The sequence below is a fragment of the Cnephaeus nilssonii genome, assembly GCF_951640355.1.
Source record: "Cnephaeus nilssonii genome assembly, chromosome: 17".
Taxonomy (NCBI): Eukaryota; Metazoa; Chordata; class Mammalia; order Chiroptera; family Vespertilionidae; genus Cnephaeus; species Cnephaeus nilssonii.
In genome coordinates this window covers 31,249,478-31,264,849 of record NC_137088.1, presented here as the reverse complement: position 1 = coordinate 31,264,849, position 15,372 = coordinate 31,249,478, and the positions used below count along the sequence as shown (strand labels likewise).

Here is a 15,372-nt window from a genome sequence, read left to right as displayed (position 1 = left end):
GTGTGGCTCTTGCACAAAATACCACGGCCTGGGCGAGTCTATTTTGAAGAAGTGGGGTTAAAAGAAGTTTAAGTTAAAAAAAAATTGGCTCTCAAAAGAAATGTCAATCGTTGTACTGTTGATATTTGGCTCTGTTGACTAATGAGTTTGCCGACCAATGTCCTAGAACATACCTTTTTTGAGTGACCCTGCTGTTTAGAGGCCCTTGGGGAAGAAAGTAAGTGAGAATCAGTCTCCCAAATCAAACTCTGACCTTTCCCACCTGACTTTCGCACACTGCTAAAGAAAGAGCTTTGGGGCCAGACAGGCCTGGGTTTGAATCCCAGCTCGGCCACTTACCAGTTGTTGTTAGGCATGTGATTTAACCTCCTTGATCTGTTCTCATCTGTAAAATGGAGATAGCTAAACATAACTCAGAGCTCGTGTAAAATAAAACAAGATGAAGAAGGTACAGTGGTCAGCACGGAGTACAGTAGAGCTCCACAGGTGTGAGTGCTCATCTTCTTGGCTTCATTAGCCAGACCGGAAGTGGAAGTGCTAACGTGGCTGACAGACTCCAAGTTTGAGGCCTAGGGGCTGTGGCCTGTAGTGCATGTGGGGGTGGGTACTGGGTCTTTGTGTTCTTCCAGTGCTGAATGGAGTGTTCTGTGTGGGGCCAGGGGCTCTGTGGAAGCCCAGCCAGCCAAAAAACGAGCTGCCCCAGGGCCAGGTGTGTGTGGCTGTCACAGGACACGCATGCTGGCCCAGGCCAGGACTTTGAGCATGGGTTTCCTGTAGTTCTTCTGAACTTTGAAAAAGAAAGGAAAGTTCCTCTGGGCTGTGCTTATCACCTTTGAACCTGTTATCTTCAGAGCCATAAACCTAATCCATTAGGCTATAAAAGTGACTCATTTCAAAACGCTCTCCCTGCAGCCTGCTCCTGGACGTGCACCACGCACCCACGGCAACCAGAGGCCATCACCATGACGAGGGACCAGAATGGAACCTGGGAGATGGAGAGCAATGACAACTTTGAAGGCTACATGAAGGCGCTGGGTAAGGGGGCTGTTGGGGGTGGAAGAGGGAGGACAACTTCAGAAGGACTGTGGTCTGGCCCTCCGGACAGTGCCACTATGGAGTTCACAGATCTAAGTGCAGGTCTCACTCCTCGCCTACTAGCTATGCAACATCAGGCACATCATACACATTCTCTGAGGCTCAGAGTCCTCTTCTGCAAGTTGGGAATAGTAGTAACTGAGATTGTGTCTAGAATGTCAGCGTGGTACGTGGTAAAGAGAAAAACTGCACTGTGTGGAGGATAAACATACACAGATGCACATGTGTGCATGCATGCACGCAGACACACACACACACACACACACACATACAAGAGCAAAGCCAAACTTGAGAAGATTGTGCAGTAACTCTCATTCCTGTGACTGCCATCTCTTAAACAGCCAGTTGGAACCAATATTGTCCAATGACCCTGCATTGCCCTTTCGTCAGTCTTGCCGTGGGAAGAGAATAGGGGTGGCTAACATCTTTCAGGGCCAGAGAAAAGCAAGCCCGCAGAGGCTAGGAAAGGCTTTGGTCATAGAGGTCCAACCAGGTAGTACCGCTCTCTGACTTCTGAAATAGCCTCCACACCAGGGGCTCAATTAGTGTGTGTCCCGAGTGGACTCTTTTGTGGGATCTCTCGTGGGGTGGGCAGAAGCCCCTGGAAGCCAGGGGGACTGGCCCCCCAAAGGGGAGCTCACTTTGCTGGGCAGCCACCGTGGTCCGGGCACTGAGCAAGAGGCTTTGGCTGCCCGTCCTGACTTCCTCCTGCACCGGCCTCCGGCTCACCTTAGCCAGCGGCAGCATCTCCTCCACCTGAGGAGTTCCTGGCTGGAACTCGCCCACACAAAACAGGAGAACAGTGGCCGCGGGTGGGGTCGGAGGCCCAAGGATTTGGATATGGAGATGGGAAGTCTCATCAAGAACGGTTATCATGGTCTTGTGTGTGCAGTTAACTTCTAGCTTAATGAACATTTCCAGTGTGTGAACAGTGAGGGCTGTGACATGTTCGACCGTTTATAGAACTTTCTTCGTGTACATTAAACTTATTTCCAACGCTGGGTAGCTTTTTTCCTCCTGGTGATCAGAATTTTACCTCAGTACAAAGGGCATCCCAACAAATGGATACACACACTTTGAATAATGGTGAAGGCGGTGTTTATTAAAATACAGTTCATTTTCAAAATTGAGCTAGTAGCTGGGACAGTGTGTATACATTTTTAGGGACACTCTGTACTTGGAAGAGGCGGGGCGGGGGGGGGGGGGGCGAAAATCCTAACCCTGTAGCACCTGGTGTTAGGGCCCTGCGTGAGCAATAGGAATTGAGTTCTGATTCTATCCGTGGGTAAATAGATGGTCTGGAGCTTAGCTCTGAACAAGAGCATCAGAGGAGGAAAGCGAGCCAGAGGGGCCAACATAGCTGCGGCTTTCTCTCTGACCTTGACCTTCTCAGAACCGTTTCCTCACCTGCCGCGTAGGGGAAATAGCACCAGCGTTGCCTGCTTCTCCGGATGATGTCCGCGGTGAACATCGGGAAGCACGTTAGCAGGGGCCTTTTGCGGGCTGCCAGGTGTTAGCAGCCTGCCAAACAAGCGGACTCGGGGAAATATCATCAGAAAGCAACTTTGTGTCTTTTTCTGCTCATTTTTAAAGGATGAAAAGTGCTGCGGTGACTTTGGGTATAAAATGCAGCCTCCGTCTCGTTTCCAGCTCTGCAGGGTGGGCCCCTGAAACCCTTTCTCTAGGTTCAGCCACTCTGTCCCCACCCTCTGTCCTCTCCGGGAGGAAGGGATCGATGCAAGGCACACTGCCAGTTCTCGCTCTAGAAACAGCCTTCAGGGGACTCCTCCACACCAATGTGCAGCCTCCGCGTGGGGGAGGGCTCCCCCCCCCCTGGGAATGCGTTGTTTGGGTAGCTCTGTCCCAGTATCTTTGGTATCAGATGCCTATTGTCTCTTACAGCTTCAGTCAGAATTCCCAGTTTAGTGTCCTACTGCATAGATCTCAAGCTAATGAGGAAACTGTTGGACCTTTCTTTAAAAAAAAAAAAAAATATATATATATATATATATATATATATATATGTGTGTGTGTGTGTGTGTGTGTGTGTGTGTGTGTGTGTGTGTTATTGGTTTTTAGAGAGAAAGGAAGGGAGAGAGATAGAAATATAGAAACATCATTGAGAGAGGAACATCATTGATCGGCTGCCTCCTGCACGCCGCCCATTGGGAATCGAGCCTGCAACCTGGGCATATGCCCTGACCAGGAATCAAACCAGCGACCTCTTGGTTCCTGGGTCGACACTCAACCACTGAGCCACACCAGCTGGGCTTGTTGGACCTTTTTGTGCCAGAGTCTCTGAAGTTTAGAAAGAGTAGGCTGCCACTCTCCTGGTTAAGATTAAAACTGTAGGTGGTTTACTAGTTAAACCCCAAAGGTGGATGTGCTTGATGCCTCCGTTTACCCAGCTGCTGACAGCCCAGGGGGTCGCAGGGACCCAGGAAGTTGCTCCAGCTTGAGGCCATGATGCCATGTGCAGAAATGCTTTAGCTGGAGTCACTTCCCTCCATGGAGACAGGACACCTGCTCCCTCTCACCTGCCCAGGGGGCCACGAGTGGGGGGAGGGGCAGGTCCTGGTGATGACTAAAAACAGGTGTCAAGGGTCTCAGCCGGAAGCAGCTGAGGGAGGGCCACCCTGACAGTTTCACCTGCTGAAAGCCGCCCAGCAGAGCTGTGCAATTTCCTCCACACCCGCCCTGCAAGGCAGGGGCTGTTTCTCCAGCGCTGACAAGTCCATGGAGCTTGCCTGCCTTGCGCTTGGGGGCACGAGGCCCTTGGCAGTTGGGGAGAACACATATGGAGATCTCAGCAAATCCCAGATAAGTAATCACCCGTGAAGTATAACTCCACTTCCTGCCAAAGAATCATCACTTTCTTAGCGTTAGTCCCAGTGTCAGGGAGTTGGCTTTCTCTGCGGGCCTGACTGCTGGTTCTGGAGGGAATGAGAGACTCCCAGTGACTCACCCCACACCCGGCCTCCCCAGCTGCCGGCCTCAGCAGAGTGACACGTCATGACAACCTTTGAGTCTGCCCCAAATTATCAAAGTCATTAACTGTTCAAAGAGGGAGGGCCAAGGGTCAAGGGTACCTCCTCTCCTGCTTTCTGAGACACCTGGTCTTTCTTGAGGCCCCAGATTCTTTTTTGACAGCAAAGGAAAGCAGCTGGTGAACTCACTCACCCTGAGAAAAGTGTCATGTCCTGAGGTCCTCCTTCCGGCTGGATCAGGTTGTGTCTGATTGTTGTTGTTTTATTTTTTTTGGTAAGAGAAATGTTTGTGTACAAGTATACGCACCTGATTTTTTTTTAAGTCACTTTGCAGCAAAAAAGAAAGGTAATTGCTATTTTTGTTATTTTTTGTAAATCAACAAAAATTATACCTATATTTTTGTCAGATCAGCAAAAAAATATAATTTTTTGGTATGCTGCAGAATTTTAGTAATTAATTGATGTGTGCCATGGGATGAAAAAGGCTGAAAATCTCAGGATGAAGATGGTTTTAGGTAGTGGTAAGTGCCTAAAGAAAATAAGAAGGAGTGGTGGGTGGAGAATGATGGGTGGTCAGGGAAGGCTGCCTAAGCAGGTGACATTGAAGCCGAAGCTTAAATGCTGAGAAGTATTATTCCAGGCACAGGGAACAGCACGTGCAAAGGCTCTGGGCATGTTTGAGAACCATATGACGGCTGGTGCGTTGGGAATGTGGTGAACAAGGAAAGATCAGTCCACAGAGGCAGGCCAGGCCTTATGATGGGAAGACTTAACCTATCTTATGTATATTCTTGAAGGATCACTATGGCGACAGTATAAAGAATGAGTCACAGGAGGGCAAGACTGGAAGCAGAGATGCCTGTTAGCAGGCTGTTGTGTTGTTCAGGCAAAACATGATGGTGGGTTGGGCTAGGGCAGTGCCATGGGCTGGAGAAAGGAGGACAGATTCCGTGTATATTTTGGAGGTAAACAGGCAGGACTTGCAGATGAATATGAAGCAAGAGGAAGTGAAGAAGGTCCCCAGGCTTAGGCCTGAATAACTAAGAAGGTGGTGATCCCATTGGCTGAAACGGGGAAGGCATGGGGAGGAGTGAGTTCAGACGGGGTGCTGGGCAGGGGACATGCATGCAGCATTCTGTTTTCCATATTTTGCTTTCAGATGCTCATTATGCATCCAAGGGGAGTATTAAAACTGGCACATTGATACACGATCCAGAGCACAGGGGAGTCAGGGGCGAAGATGGAAGGAATACTTTCCATCTCATGAGGGGAAGAGTCTGAAGCCCAGGGAAGTGGGGAAGGGGCTTGCCTGGGGTTACCTGTGGCTGGGAAATGCTGCAGTGCAGGCAGGAGCCCTGTCTGATTCGAACACCCAAGCTCCTTCCGCAGCACTGTTCCAGGAGGAGGTACTAGGCCCAGGGTTAGGGGAGGAGGCTTCATTCTGAGCCAAGTTCGTCAGGAAGGGGACACCTAAGTAGACAGGCAGGACCCTTAGTAACTGCAAGGGAGCCACTCAGAGTCCCTCGGTAAATGAGTGAGTGAGTGAGTGAGTGAGTGAGTGAGTGGAAGAGAGATGCCCATTAGCAGGCTGTTATGTTGTTCAGGCAAAACGTGATGGTGGCTTGGGCTAGGGCAGTGCCATGGGCTGGAGAAAAGGGAGGAAGATAGGGAAGGAGGGGGAAAATGGAGGGAGAGGGAAGGGAGGGAGGGAGGGAGGGAGGGAGGGAGGGAGGGAGGGAGGGAGGGAGGGAGGGAGGAAGACAGACTGTCTAATGACCCAAGGAAGAGTTGGCGTCACAAAATTTGGATTCCTGCTGGTGCTCACAAGTCAATGAGGTCATTGCCCAAGTCTTTGTATAAACCACATGGTACCTGGTTGCACTTTCAAACAGGGCAAGTGCTGGGGGTGGAAGAGACCCAGGTGAAGACAAGTTTGGTCCCTTCCTTGCATGTACCAGCAGCCCCTCCATCCTGACCCCCTTCCCAGTGGGGAGAAGTAGCCTACAGGTGAAGAGGTAAAACAGTGCAAGGGGAGTTCTCCAGCCGGCCGCTGCTGGCCAGGGAAACCTATTTGAAAATGTCCCTGAGGAGTAAGAGGAGGCAGGCATGGGGCCAGGCCACGTCCTCTCCAAATGTGAGTACAGAGGAGGAAATGGCGTGGAAGAATGGAGAGGATTGCTCCTCCACACTGCCGCTCACAGTCGCCGACAAGCGCCGATGATTGGAGAATGAAGGAGTCCAGGTTGGAAGCCCATCCCAGGTGCACAGGGGACGGGTCTCAGATTTCATGTGATGACTACGTGTGCACCTCTGCTCTTTAATTGACAGAGAGCGCCTGCCCTTTTAGCCCGCAACTCTAGCTCTTTGCACAATAACATTACAGAGCATTTTAATGTGGAGTAGCATTCCCATATTTCACCTTTATGGCTTGCATTGTTCAAAATGCAGTTATGAAAAGTATACTTTTAATAAAGTCACTTCAGTGTTGTTGTTTTTTTCTTCTGCAGCAGCTACAAGGCATATATATATTATTCAGGACTAGCTTGCCTTTGGACCTTCTCCCCTGAGGTAGAAATTCATTTCACCTGGCTGTAAATCAGGCTCGGAGCTACCTTTAACCCAGAGAAGCAGATAAAACATACTCGATAACCCTGGTGTTAGAATACCATATCAGGAAAATAATTTTCTCTGCCGAGCACAAAGGGGAAGCGTTTTTGTAACCTGTGTGTGGCTGAGTGCGTGTGTTCTACGGCTGCAGGTAAACCTTTCCTTTTGATTAGAAATATCACGCACCCGCCAACGGAACGTTCGGCTCCCTTCCCCGGAGTGGAGCAGAGGTGGCGTGATTAACTGGCCTGTGTAAACGCTGAAGGGTAGCCAAGAGGCCGTGCCATTTTTCAATCCAGAGAAGAAGTGGTACTTGATCACATTTGCATAGAGCCTCTAACAAGATTCCGCCGGCCCTGGTCAGAAAGATTGAGTAGGGATGCTGTTTCCAGGACAAGCCGGTGCCCCCGGCAATAGGCATTTTAAACTGCGATCCACCTTTCTAAGCAGCCAAGGACAAGCAATATTTTCTGCCGGGAAAGCCTTAGTTGTGAATGATACACGGAATGCATTTGTAGGCAAACTGTTGGGAGCTCCGGCCAGCTGAGTAGCTCGGAACCCGCCACTTAACGTCTCTGGGCCTTGCTGTCCACATCTGGGGAGTGAAAACAGGCTTGCTCTCTGACAAACACCTCGGTTTTGAATTCCTCCGTAATTCCCAGTTCTTTCTGAGTACCGTATTTTCCGGCGTATAAGACGACTGGGCGTATAGAAGACTTTCCTGGGTTAAAAAGTCGTCTTATACGCCGGAAAATACGGTAATTTTGCCTGGAGGAGCCACCTTCTTTGTTTCATCTGGTTAATACGTGACCTGTGGTTGGTTGGTTGGCTTTTTTCCATCTCCACCTGTGGCGCCAGCAGCAGGGTGTGGCCCAGCATGGGCCTCAGCACCGAGGGCCAAAGCAGGGCTACAGCATTGACCCACTGGCCAAACCACGGAGTGAGGAAGCTGACAAAAAGTCCATGTGACGGGCCAGGGCCATGCACGTGAGCAGATCGGCCGCCATCCGACTGTTCTTCAGAGTCCGGGGCCCTTGGACAGCATGGGTGGTGGATGTGTGAGTGTGGCCCAAACATTTTACTCCAGACTGGGTTTGACTGAAACAGAAAGGGCCAAGGCTTGGAGGCCAGTGTGCATCAAATAACCACAGCTCCTTGGCACTGTGTAAAGCATTTCATCATTATTTAAGTGAATTTTTACATTAAATAACTGTGAGATAAGCCATCTTTCCATTTTACTGGAGAATTTACAGGCATAAAGGGGGTCAAATAAGATTTGGTTAGAGACCAAGAGCTTAATGAGGTTCACAGCAAAGGAACACATTTAGCAGCTCCAGGCGTATCCTCTGCTTCTAGGTTGATCCCACAAAGACGGCGCCCTTTTGGCTTAAGGATGGTTTATGTGTAACCAGAGGTTAGCAAGGAGGTGCACGCGGCACTTAGCTTTTTACTGTCAAGTACAAAGCTTGGGAAGTGCAGCACTCCATTGAAGGGCATGCTCCCTTTTACTTCCTAATGGGCTCTAAGAGATGAGTAAGATTTCCGTTAAAATATCAGGACAAGGAAAAGCTGCAGAGGAATAAATGCAGCAAAATCTTGGTAATTGTGGAATCCGGATGATGAGGGTAGGGTTCCTGGTACGCTCCTCTCTACTTTGGTTTGTTTGAAATTTTTCATAGTACAAATATAAACAAATGGCCGTCTTTTCCTTAAAAACAATGAAGCAAATCTAGAAGCAAGTGTTTATTGAGTGTCTAGAGCAGCGGTCGCCAACCGGTGGTCCGTGAGGCCCGACAGGTTGGTGGCCCCTGGTCTACAGCATGAGGAGGACACTGAAAGCTGGTGAGGGTGGGAGAACAGCCTAAGCAAGTAAGCTCCTAATCGGCTTTAAAAATGCAAGTTGATATGTATCCTTCCCTGCTGGCAGACAATAACAAATTCATCTTTACCTATGATCTAGGCTGGTGAGTTTTGAACAGTCCTTCTTCTTTTAAAACATGAAATCTTATGTTCAGCAAACACTTCAAAAGAAACCCAATATGTCAAATAAGTAGAATGGAGCTGCTTTGGTGGAGGGATGTGTGTGTGTGTGTGTGTGTGTGTGTGTGTGTGTGTGTGTGTGTGTGTGAATGCATATTGGAGCGTGGCAGCTCAGGCATGACCCTGCCTGCGACCTCCCCCTGCCACCAGGGCTCCCCAACCATTGACTGAGCTGCCCAAACTGGTCGGGCGTAAGACAACTCTTGCTTCCTGCTTAGGCAGAGAAATGGGGCCTGCCCTGCTCTTCTGCGTCTCGGGTCCTGGTTGTGTGGCCTTGTTAAAGAAATGAATGAGTCTGGCTGAGCACATCAGAACCTCCACAACTCCCTTTGCCAACAGATATTGATTTCGCCACCCGCAAGATCGCAGTCCGCCTGACTCAGACGAAGATCATTCAGCAGGACGGCGATAACTTCAAGACGAAAACCAACAGCACATTCCGCAACTACGACTTGGATTTCACCGTCGGCGTGGAGTTTGAGGAGCACACCAAGGGCCTGGACAACCGGACTGTTAAGGTACTCAGCTGGGCGGGCGGTTTTCATACGCACACTCTGGAGGGGCTGGCAATTCGGCTTCACAAAGGGAAAGTGACAGAAACAACCTGGGAAGGGGGACCAGAGTGGACTTCATGATGCTGGCACTAAGCAACCTTATTTTAGGTAGCAAGGGGCACACTGGCTTCTGCACTAAGCTTATGAGCAAAGGAGCGATGGAAGGGTGCGGCCTCTCCGGGGGCTGGCCTGGGCTGGCGGGCAAGGAGAAGAGTGCCCAGGGGGATGTCGTAGGGAGGACTCCGCCCTGTGAGCTGAGCAGTGTAGCTTCCTCCGAGGGGCAGCCTGCTCAGCACCAGCCACACACATTGCCACGAGGGACGGATGCCTCACGTTCACAGATTTCTTTTCCCCAAGAGATGTTGAGAATGCATAGGTTTTCATATGAAATGTCTCCATTTTAGATGAACCCCACTGGTTTATTTTTTTTTTTTAAAGGAGAATGCAGTGCAGAGCAAACAAAACACTCAGTATGCTGAGTGAAGTCAGGCTTCTCCAGTCCCAGTCCAGTCCCAGGAGTCTCGGGCAAGTCTCTGGCTCTGTGTCAGCGTCACCCTAACTCCCAGGACCTAATGGAGCAAATCCCCAGGCTTCCAAAGGCCAGACTGCCAGGTGCTCGAGTGGGGTGGGTACAGGGAGGATTCTGAAAGCGGGCAGCCCCGAGTTCACGTGTTCTCTCCAAGCGCAGGAGCTGGAGTGCAGAGGAGGCCGGCCCTCACCCGGAGGAGCGGCTTGTAAATAAGGCAGAGAGCGGAAGCAGCAGGGGGCAGCGGGTGGAGGTGGGCCAGGCAGGGGTGACAGCCGGTCCCTTCTCCTCCAGCGTCACCATGTGGTACCACAGCCTGGTGATCGATGGTCGCAGTGTTCACACTCACACTCTGTGCGCCTGTCTTTGGTTTTCCAAATTCAGTTACACCTGGTCAGTCCCCACAACAGGAATGGGGGGAAAGTTAATCTCAGTTGAATTGAAGGATTCTCCCACCCCAACCTTTGCATCAGATAAGGACCCCAGGGGCCACACAGTCCAGGGAAGGGTTCCTGGTTTGTCATTTGGTATGATTGCCATTGGCTGCTCACTGTCCGTGCCCGTGTAGTTTGTATGAGGGTGGACAGCTTGAATATTCATAGCACCCACCCCATTTGTGCCCATGCAGCCACCGGGACCTCTGCCCTGGCTCCCAAGCTGGGGAGGTGAGCTGGGTATCCTATCCCCGGGTACCCATGTTATCACCCCCAGCAGAGGCCAGCTCCTCAGACTGCCAGGACCCTCCACCCTGCCCTTCCTCATTCACCAGGCACCCCACTCTCCCCGGAGTCCCCCTTCTCTCCTGCTTCTAGAAGCGCTTTCAAAGTTGGAGGTCTCAACGCTTCCCTGAGTCAAGGGCCATGAATGAGCTCTGTCACCTCCCCCCAGGATTGGAAGGGAAAGTTGCCATCATTCTTTGCTACTGAATTCCAAGCCACGAGAGCGGGACACGTTTTATTTCTCACGCTGTCCTGCAGCACCGATCATCTCCGCCATCACGTGGAGGCTGACTTATAGTTAGTGCCCTCGCTAAAGCACTTTGGAGATGCTGCCATCAGAGCGGACTTGGCCTGAGAGCCTCAGCGTCCGAGCCCTGGGACGGCCCCTGCGAAGCCCCACCGAGAGGCTGAGGGATCGACAGGGCATTTCTGAACTGTGTGGCTGGGAGGCCGATGCATCAGACACCAGAATTCATAGGAAAACTGGCTCAGAATTTCAGCTGGAAATGATTCCTTTCCCCTGGCCTTTGCATTTTGGTGGAGAAAGAGGCCTGTTCTCTCTGACTTGTTCTTGCATCACCATGGATGGCAGAGAACCCCCTCTTCCTGAAATGAATGGTGTCCTTTCAGCCCTTTCTGACGCAAATGATTCCCTGCGTCAACACCCCCTTTCCTTCTGCCTCTCAGCTTTCCCTCAGACCCCACCCTCCCCAGGACCAGTTCTTAGCCCTGCAGAGAGAGAGAGAGAGAGAGAGAGAGAGAGAGAGAGAGAGAGAGAGAATCCCCTTTCCCACTTTTTGTCTCTGCTTGCCTACAGCAAACAGTTGGGGCTAACACACACACTCTCTCCTCTCTCTCTCTCTCTCTCTCTCTCTCTCTCTCTCTCTCTCTCTCTCTCTCTCTCTCTCGCACTCTGGTGGGGACTGAGAATTATCCAGGACAGACTTTGCCCAGTCTCCCGCAATGGGCTGTTCCCAAGAGAATCACAGCACAGCACAGGCAGGTGCCCTCTGCACTACCTCCTTCCTGTGACTTGACTGGAACCCTTCAGCCGAAGGGGCGACAGGGTGGGGGTGGGGAAGCCTCTCAGCCACAGAGGAGGTGCCTGCCTCTCCGCAGGGTGTTATCACTCTTTTATCTTTGACTGTGAGATGAATTGTATCAAAAAAAAGCCTTCATTTGCATTTCTCTTATCCTGAGTGAAGTTGATTGTCTTTTCTTACGTTTAAAAGCCATCTGCTAGGGTTGTGTTTTTTCCTTGTGTCACCAGGGAAGGGGATCATTTTTCTGCCCAGGGCCATCTGGATATTTATAACATCATCCGAGGGCCATACAAAGTTATCAACTTAAAAACCAGCCTGCTCTATTTGGTCAAACATTTAATTAACTCACTCCCAATGCCTTGGCAGGGCCAGACCAAATGACGTTCCCCACCCCAAATGTAAGCTGTAAGTCGGCGTCTTTAGTTGAATTTCCTATTAGGTTAATGATCTCTTTCTTACTGGTTTATGGGAGCGCCTTATAGAGAAGGGAAGCAGGTCTTTTGTCTGACATGTGTTCCACTTATTTTTCCCCGCTTGTTATTCATCTGTAGACTCTGAGGTATTTTCCCCTCCCAGAAATGTTACATCGTGATACAGTCACATTCATCATCTTTCCCCCTTCTGATTTGGGATGCTGTCTGTCCCATAGGATAACATGGAAGAGTAGAATTCCTTAAAAGAGGACAGAACCAGCCACAGCGAGTCGGTTTGGCTAGAATGGCAGGTGTGTGTGGAAATGAGCCTGGAAGGTCTCGGCCCGAGGCGGAGGGCTCTGCCCGGCGGCCAGGCGGGAGCCCCGGGCACAGCGGGCACAGCGTCGGGACTGCAGCCGCAGGTTGACGTTTGTCCGGTCCCAGTCAAGGCCACACAGTTGATTTGCTGGAACGTGTCATTGCAGTCGCTGATCACCTGGGAAGGCGACGTCCTCGTGTGCGTGCAGAAGGGGGAGAAGGAGAACCGTGGCTGGAAGCAGTGGGTGGAAGGGGACAAGCTGCACCTGGTAAGCCCTGGGTCTGCCCAGCTCCCTGCCTCTGTGCTCACACGAGCTGCCTGTTCACCCAGCCAGGCGCCTTGACAAGAAAAATGGCCCTGCACTGTCCACCACCACCACCCCCCCCACCTACCCCCCGAGCTCCAGCCAAACACGTGTGGTCATAGAGTCAGAAAGCCATTCCTGTCTGGCCCAGGGGTCTCCAGGAAGAAATCTATACGGCCGTTCCTGTGAATGGCTGCCGTTAAAATGAAAGTCCAAAATGCTGAGCTAGGGAGCTGAGATCCATGGAGGAAGGTAGGGAACCTGTAAAGAGCAGCTGGAGAGAAATGTGAGGCTCAGAATTAAGACGTCCCCAGAGAGGGTGGGACCAGGCCTCCTCGCAGGTATGTGAGCTTGGAAAAGAGAGGTTGGGGTGCAGGTGGAACGGACAGGAGGCAGCTGAGCTCATGCACTGCTTGTGGGCCACAGGCATTGGCCTCCCATCCTAAGCTGTGTCCGCCGGATGCCAAACTATGTTAGGTTATTCAGTACTAAAGCAGTGCAGTAGGTACCATGGCTGATATCCTTGAATTATATCTGTGTAGGTAGCTTGATTTTTTATTCTTCAATCTTCAAGGCAATGCGTGGGTCAAACATTCAAACAGGGAAAAATTCTTCATGCCTTCATGCATTCAACCACTCATTTGTTAAACAAATGGCTCATTCAACTAATGGCACTTCATTCATTCATTTATCTGTGGAGTCAGGCAGGTGCCTGGCCCCAATGTCAGTATTCAGGTCACCATGTGCCCTTCAGAGCCAGCCTTGCCTCACCTGAGATCTTTATTCCAGAGGCAATGTCAACTGATGGATGACAGATGGGAGGCCTGCGCTGTGTTTTTTCATTGAAGGTTTTCCCTGCGTGCTCCGGGTTGGATGATGGATCTTTTTAATTGTAGTGCAATACCCAATGGTCCCTGTGGTGAAGACAATGGGTTCATCGTCAACTGCAATGATTTCATGGCGCTCCCCACACTGGTGTTTTTCTCTCCTCCCTTAAAGGGTCATGAGTTACAGATAAGGCTCGAGGGCTCCCTCTGCCCAGATGAAAAACAGCATCTTATCTGCAGCCCACACCCTTTCATTGTCTGGGCCAAGACCAACCAACGCTCTGATCTCCCAAGGCCACATAGCCCACAGGGCCGAGCCACACGGGTCACCAGCAAGCAGCGTCCTAGGCCCTTGCCTTCCAAATGCTTCTCCCCACTAGATCCTTCCCTTCTTCGTGGCTTTGCTGCCCTTTATAAATTAGGTGATGTTGCTTTAATCATGAAAGTAGGAGAAATCCCGCCCAAGAGGGTAATTTCTTCAAATTTTTGGCTTTTATAGTTGCTCAAGCTCAATTCAAGTGTCAAAATCAAATCAGGGCATGCCAGCTGATTGGATCCATGAGATACACTTTGCCCAGAATAAGTGTCCTCTGTATTACAGTCGCTCCCCGCCCCCAAATCACAGACAACAAGAAGGCCAGGGGCAGGGCAGAAGGAAGACCCAGCTTGTTCATCACTCACCCACTTTTTGATGTTGCAGGAGCTGACATGCGGTGACCAGGTGTGCCGTCAGGTGTTCAAAAAGAAGTGATGGCCCTGAGGGGGCTGCTCCACACTCCCAGCGAAGGGTTCTTCACCGGCTTTGAGACGAAGCCGTGGGGACCCTCCCACTCCTGACAGAGCCGTTAAGACATCTGGGTGGGTTTTAAATGTAACGAATGTGTACCAGTGATAAACATATTCTTCCTTCATTGAAACCTGGCATTAAATGAAAAAAAAAAAAAGTCACTCTCATACTTTGAAATCCTTTATCTCTCTCTCCCTGTATTTGTAGAACTGTCAGTTTTATCCCCAAGCAGAAGAGGTGACTGCCTGCCTGTGGTTTTCTGTGTGGCTTTGTTGTTGTTTATATTTTAGTTTAGCCTGTTGTTTGGTTTTCTGTTAGTTCATTTGTTTGCGGGGGGGTTGTTTTATCTGGAAATGTTCTCTGACCAACAAAGCATCTCCTCCTAATTCTTGAACATTGCCTATTTGAGATTCATTCCTTTAGACAGCACATTCGTTTCTCCAAGATTCTATTTTAAGATGCATATGCCTTCTAAGTTTGTCCTTAGCCTGAGCAGCCTGGGCAGAGCTACTTCTAAAGGCCTCTGGAGTCTGCAATTCCAGCTGCTCTGGGTCCAGGCCAGCTCTCTGTGCTTCAGCCCTCTGCGCTTCAATGGACGAACAGATTACTTGGACACAGTTTGACTGTGAAAGAGAGAGCTAAGGGGCCCTGGCTTTAGTAGCCAAAGCAGCCTCTATTGCCTGCCTCCTTAGGCCTTTATTGGAAAGTCTATCTTTCGATACAATCAGTAGGGTGAGTAATCTTGGGAGGACACATGTTTACGTTGTCCTCTAGGCAAGGGCATCCAGGGATTAGGCATAAGGATTCTAGTACACACCCGGGGGTCTGCACATGCACAGACTTGTTTGGAAAGGTCAAGGAAATAATTAGGGGTGTCGCCTTCAACACTCCCCTAAGTCAGAATTCCAATAAACAGGGCAGTTGGCATTCCACACACTTCCCTTTTATCAGAATGTCCTCCTTACAACTTTCCAACCGAGTCTCTTGTGCTCCCCAACAGGAGGCGTAAGCAAGTTAATGCATAAAAAATGCTTGAAATGGGACCTGGTTATTGCGACCTCTGGTCATGATGTGGAGTCACTCCCCCCACAGTCCCAGGGGTGCAGATGAATGGACGCTAAGCGTGATAGGTAGTACCTCCAAGGCCGCCT

The 15,372-nt window shown here is 50.5% G+C and overlaps 1 protein-coding gene across 1 annotated transcript; it reads left to right on the top strand.

The window, feature by feature from the left end:
• The first annotated feature begins 930 nt into the window (after positions 1 to 930).
• On the top strand, positions 931 to 14,223 carry RBP2 (retinol binding protein 2). Its single transcript, XM_079794959.1, has 4 exons — positions 931 to 1,035; positions 9,069 to 9,247; positions 12,470 to 12,571; positions 14,135 to 14,223. The coding sequence occupies exons 1-4, from the start codon at positions 963 to 965 to the stop codon at positions 14,183 to 14,185; spliced, it is 405 nt and encodes a 134-aa protein (XP_079651085.1). The 5' UTR covers positions 931 to 962; the 3' UTR covers positions 14,186 to 14,223.
• Positions 14,224 to 15,372: the final 1,149 nt, after the last annotated feature.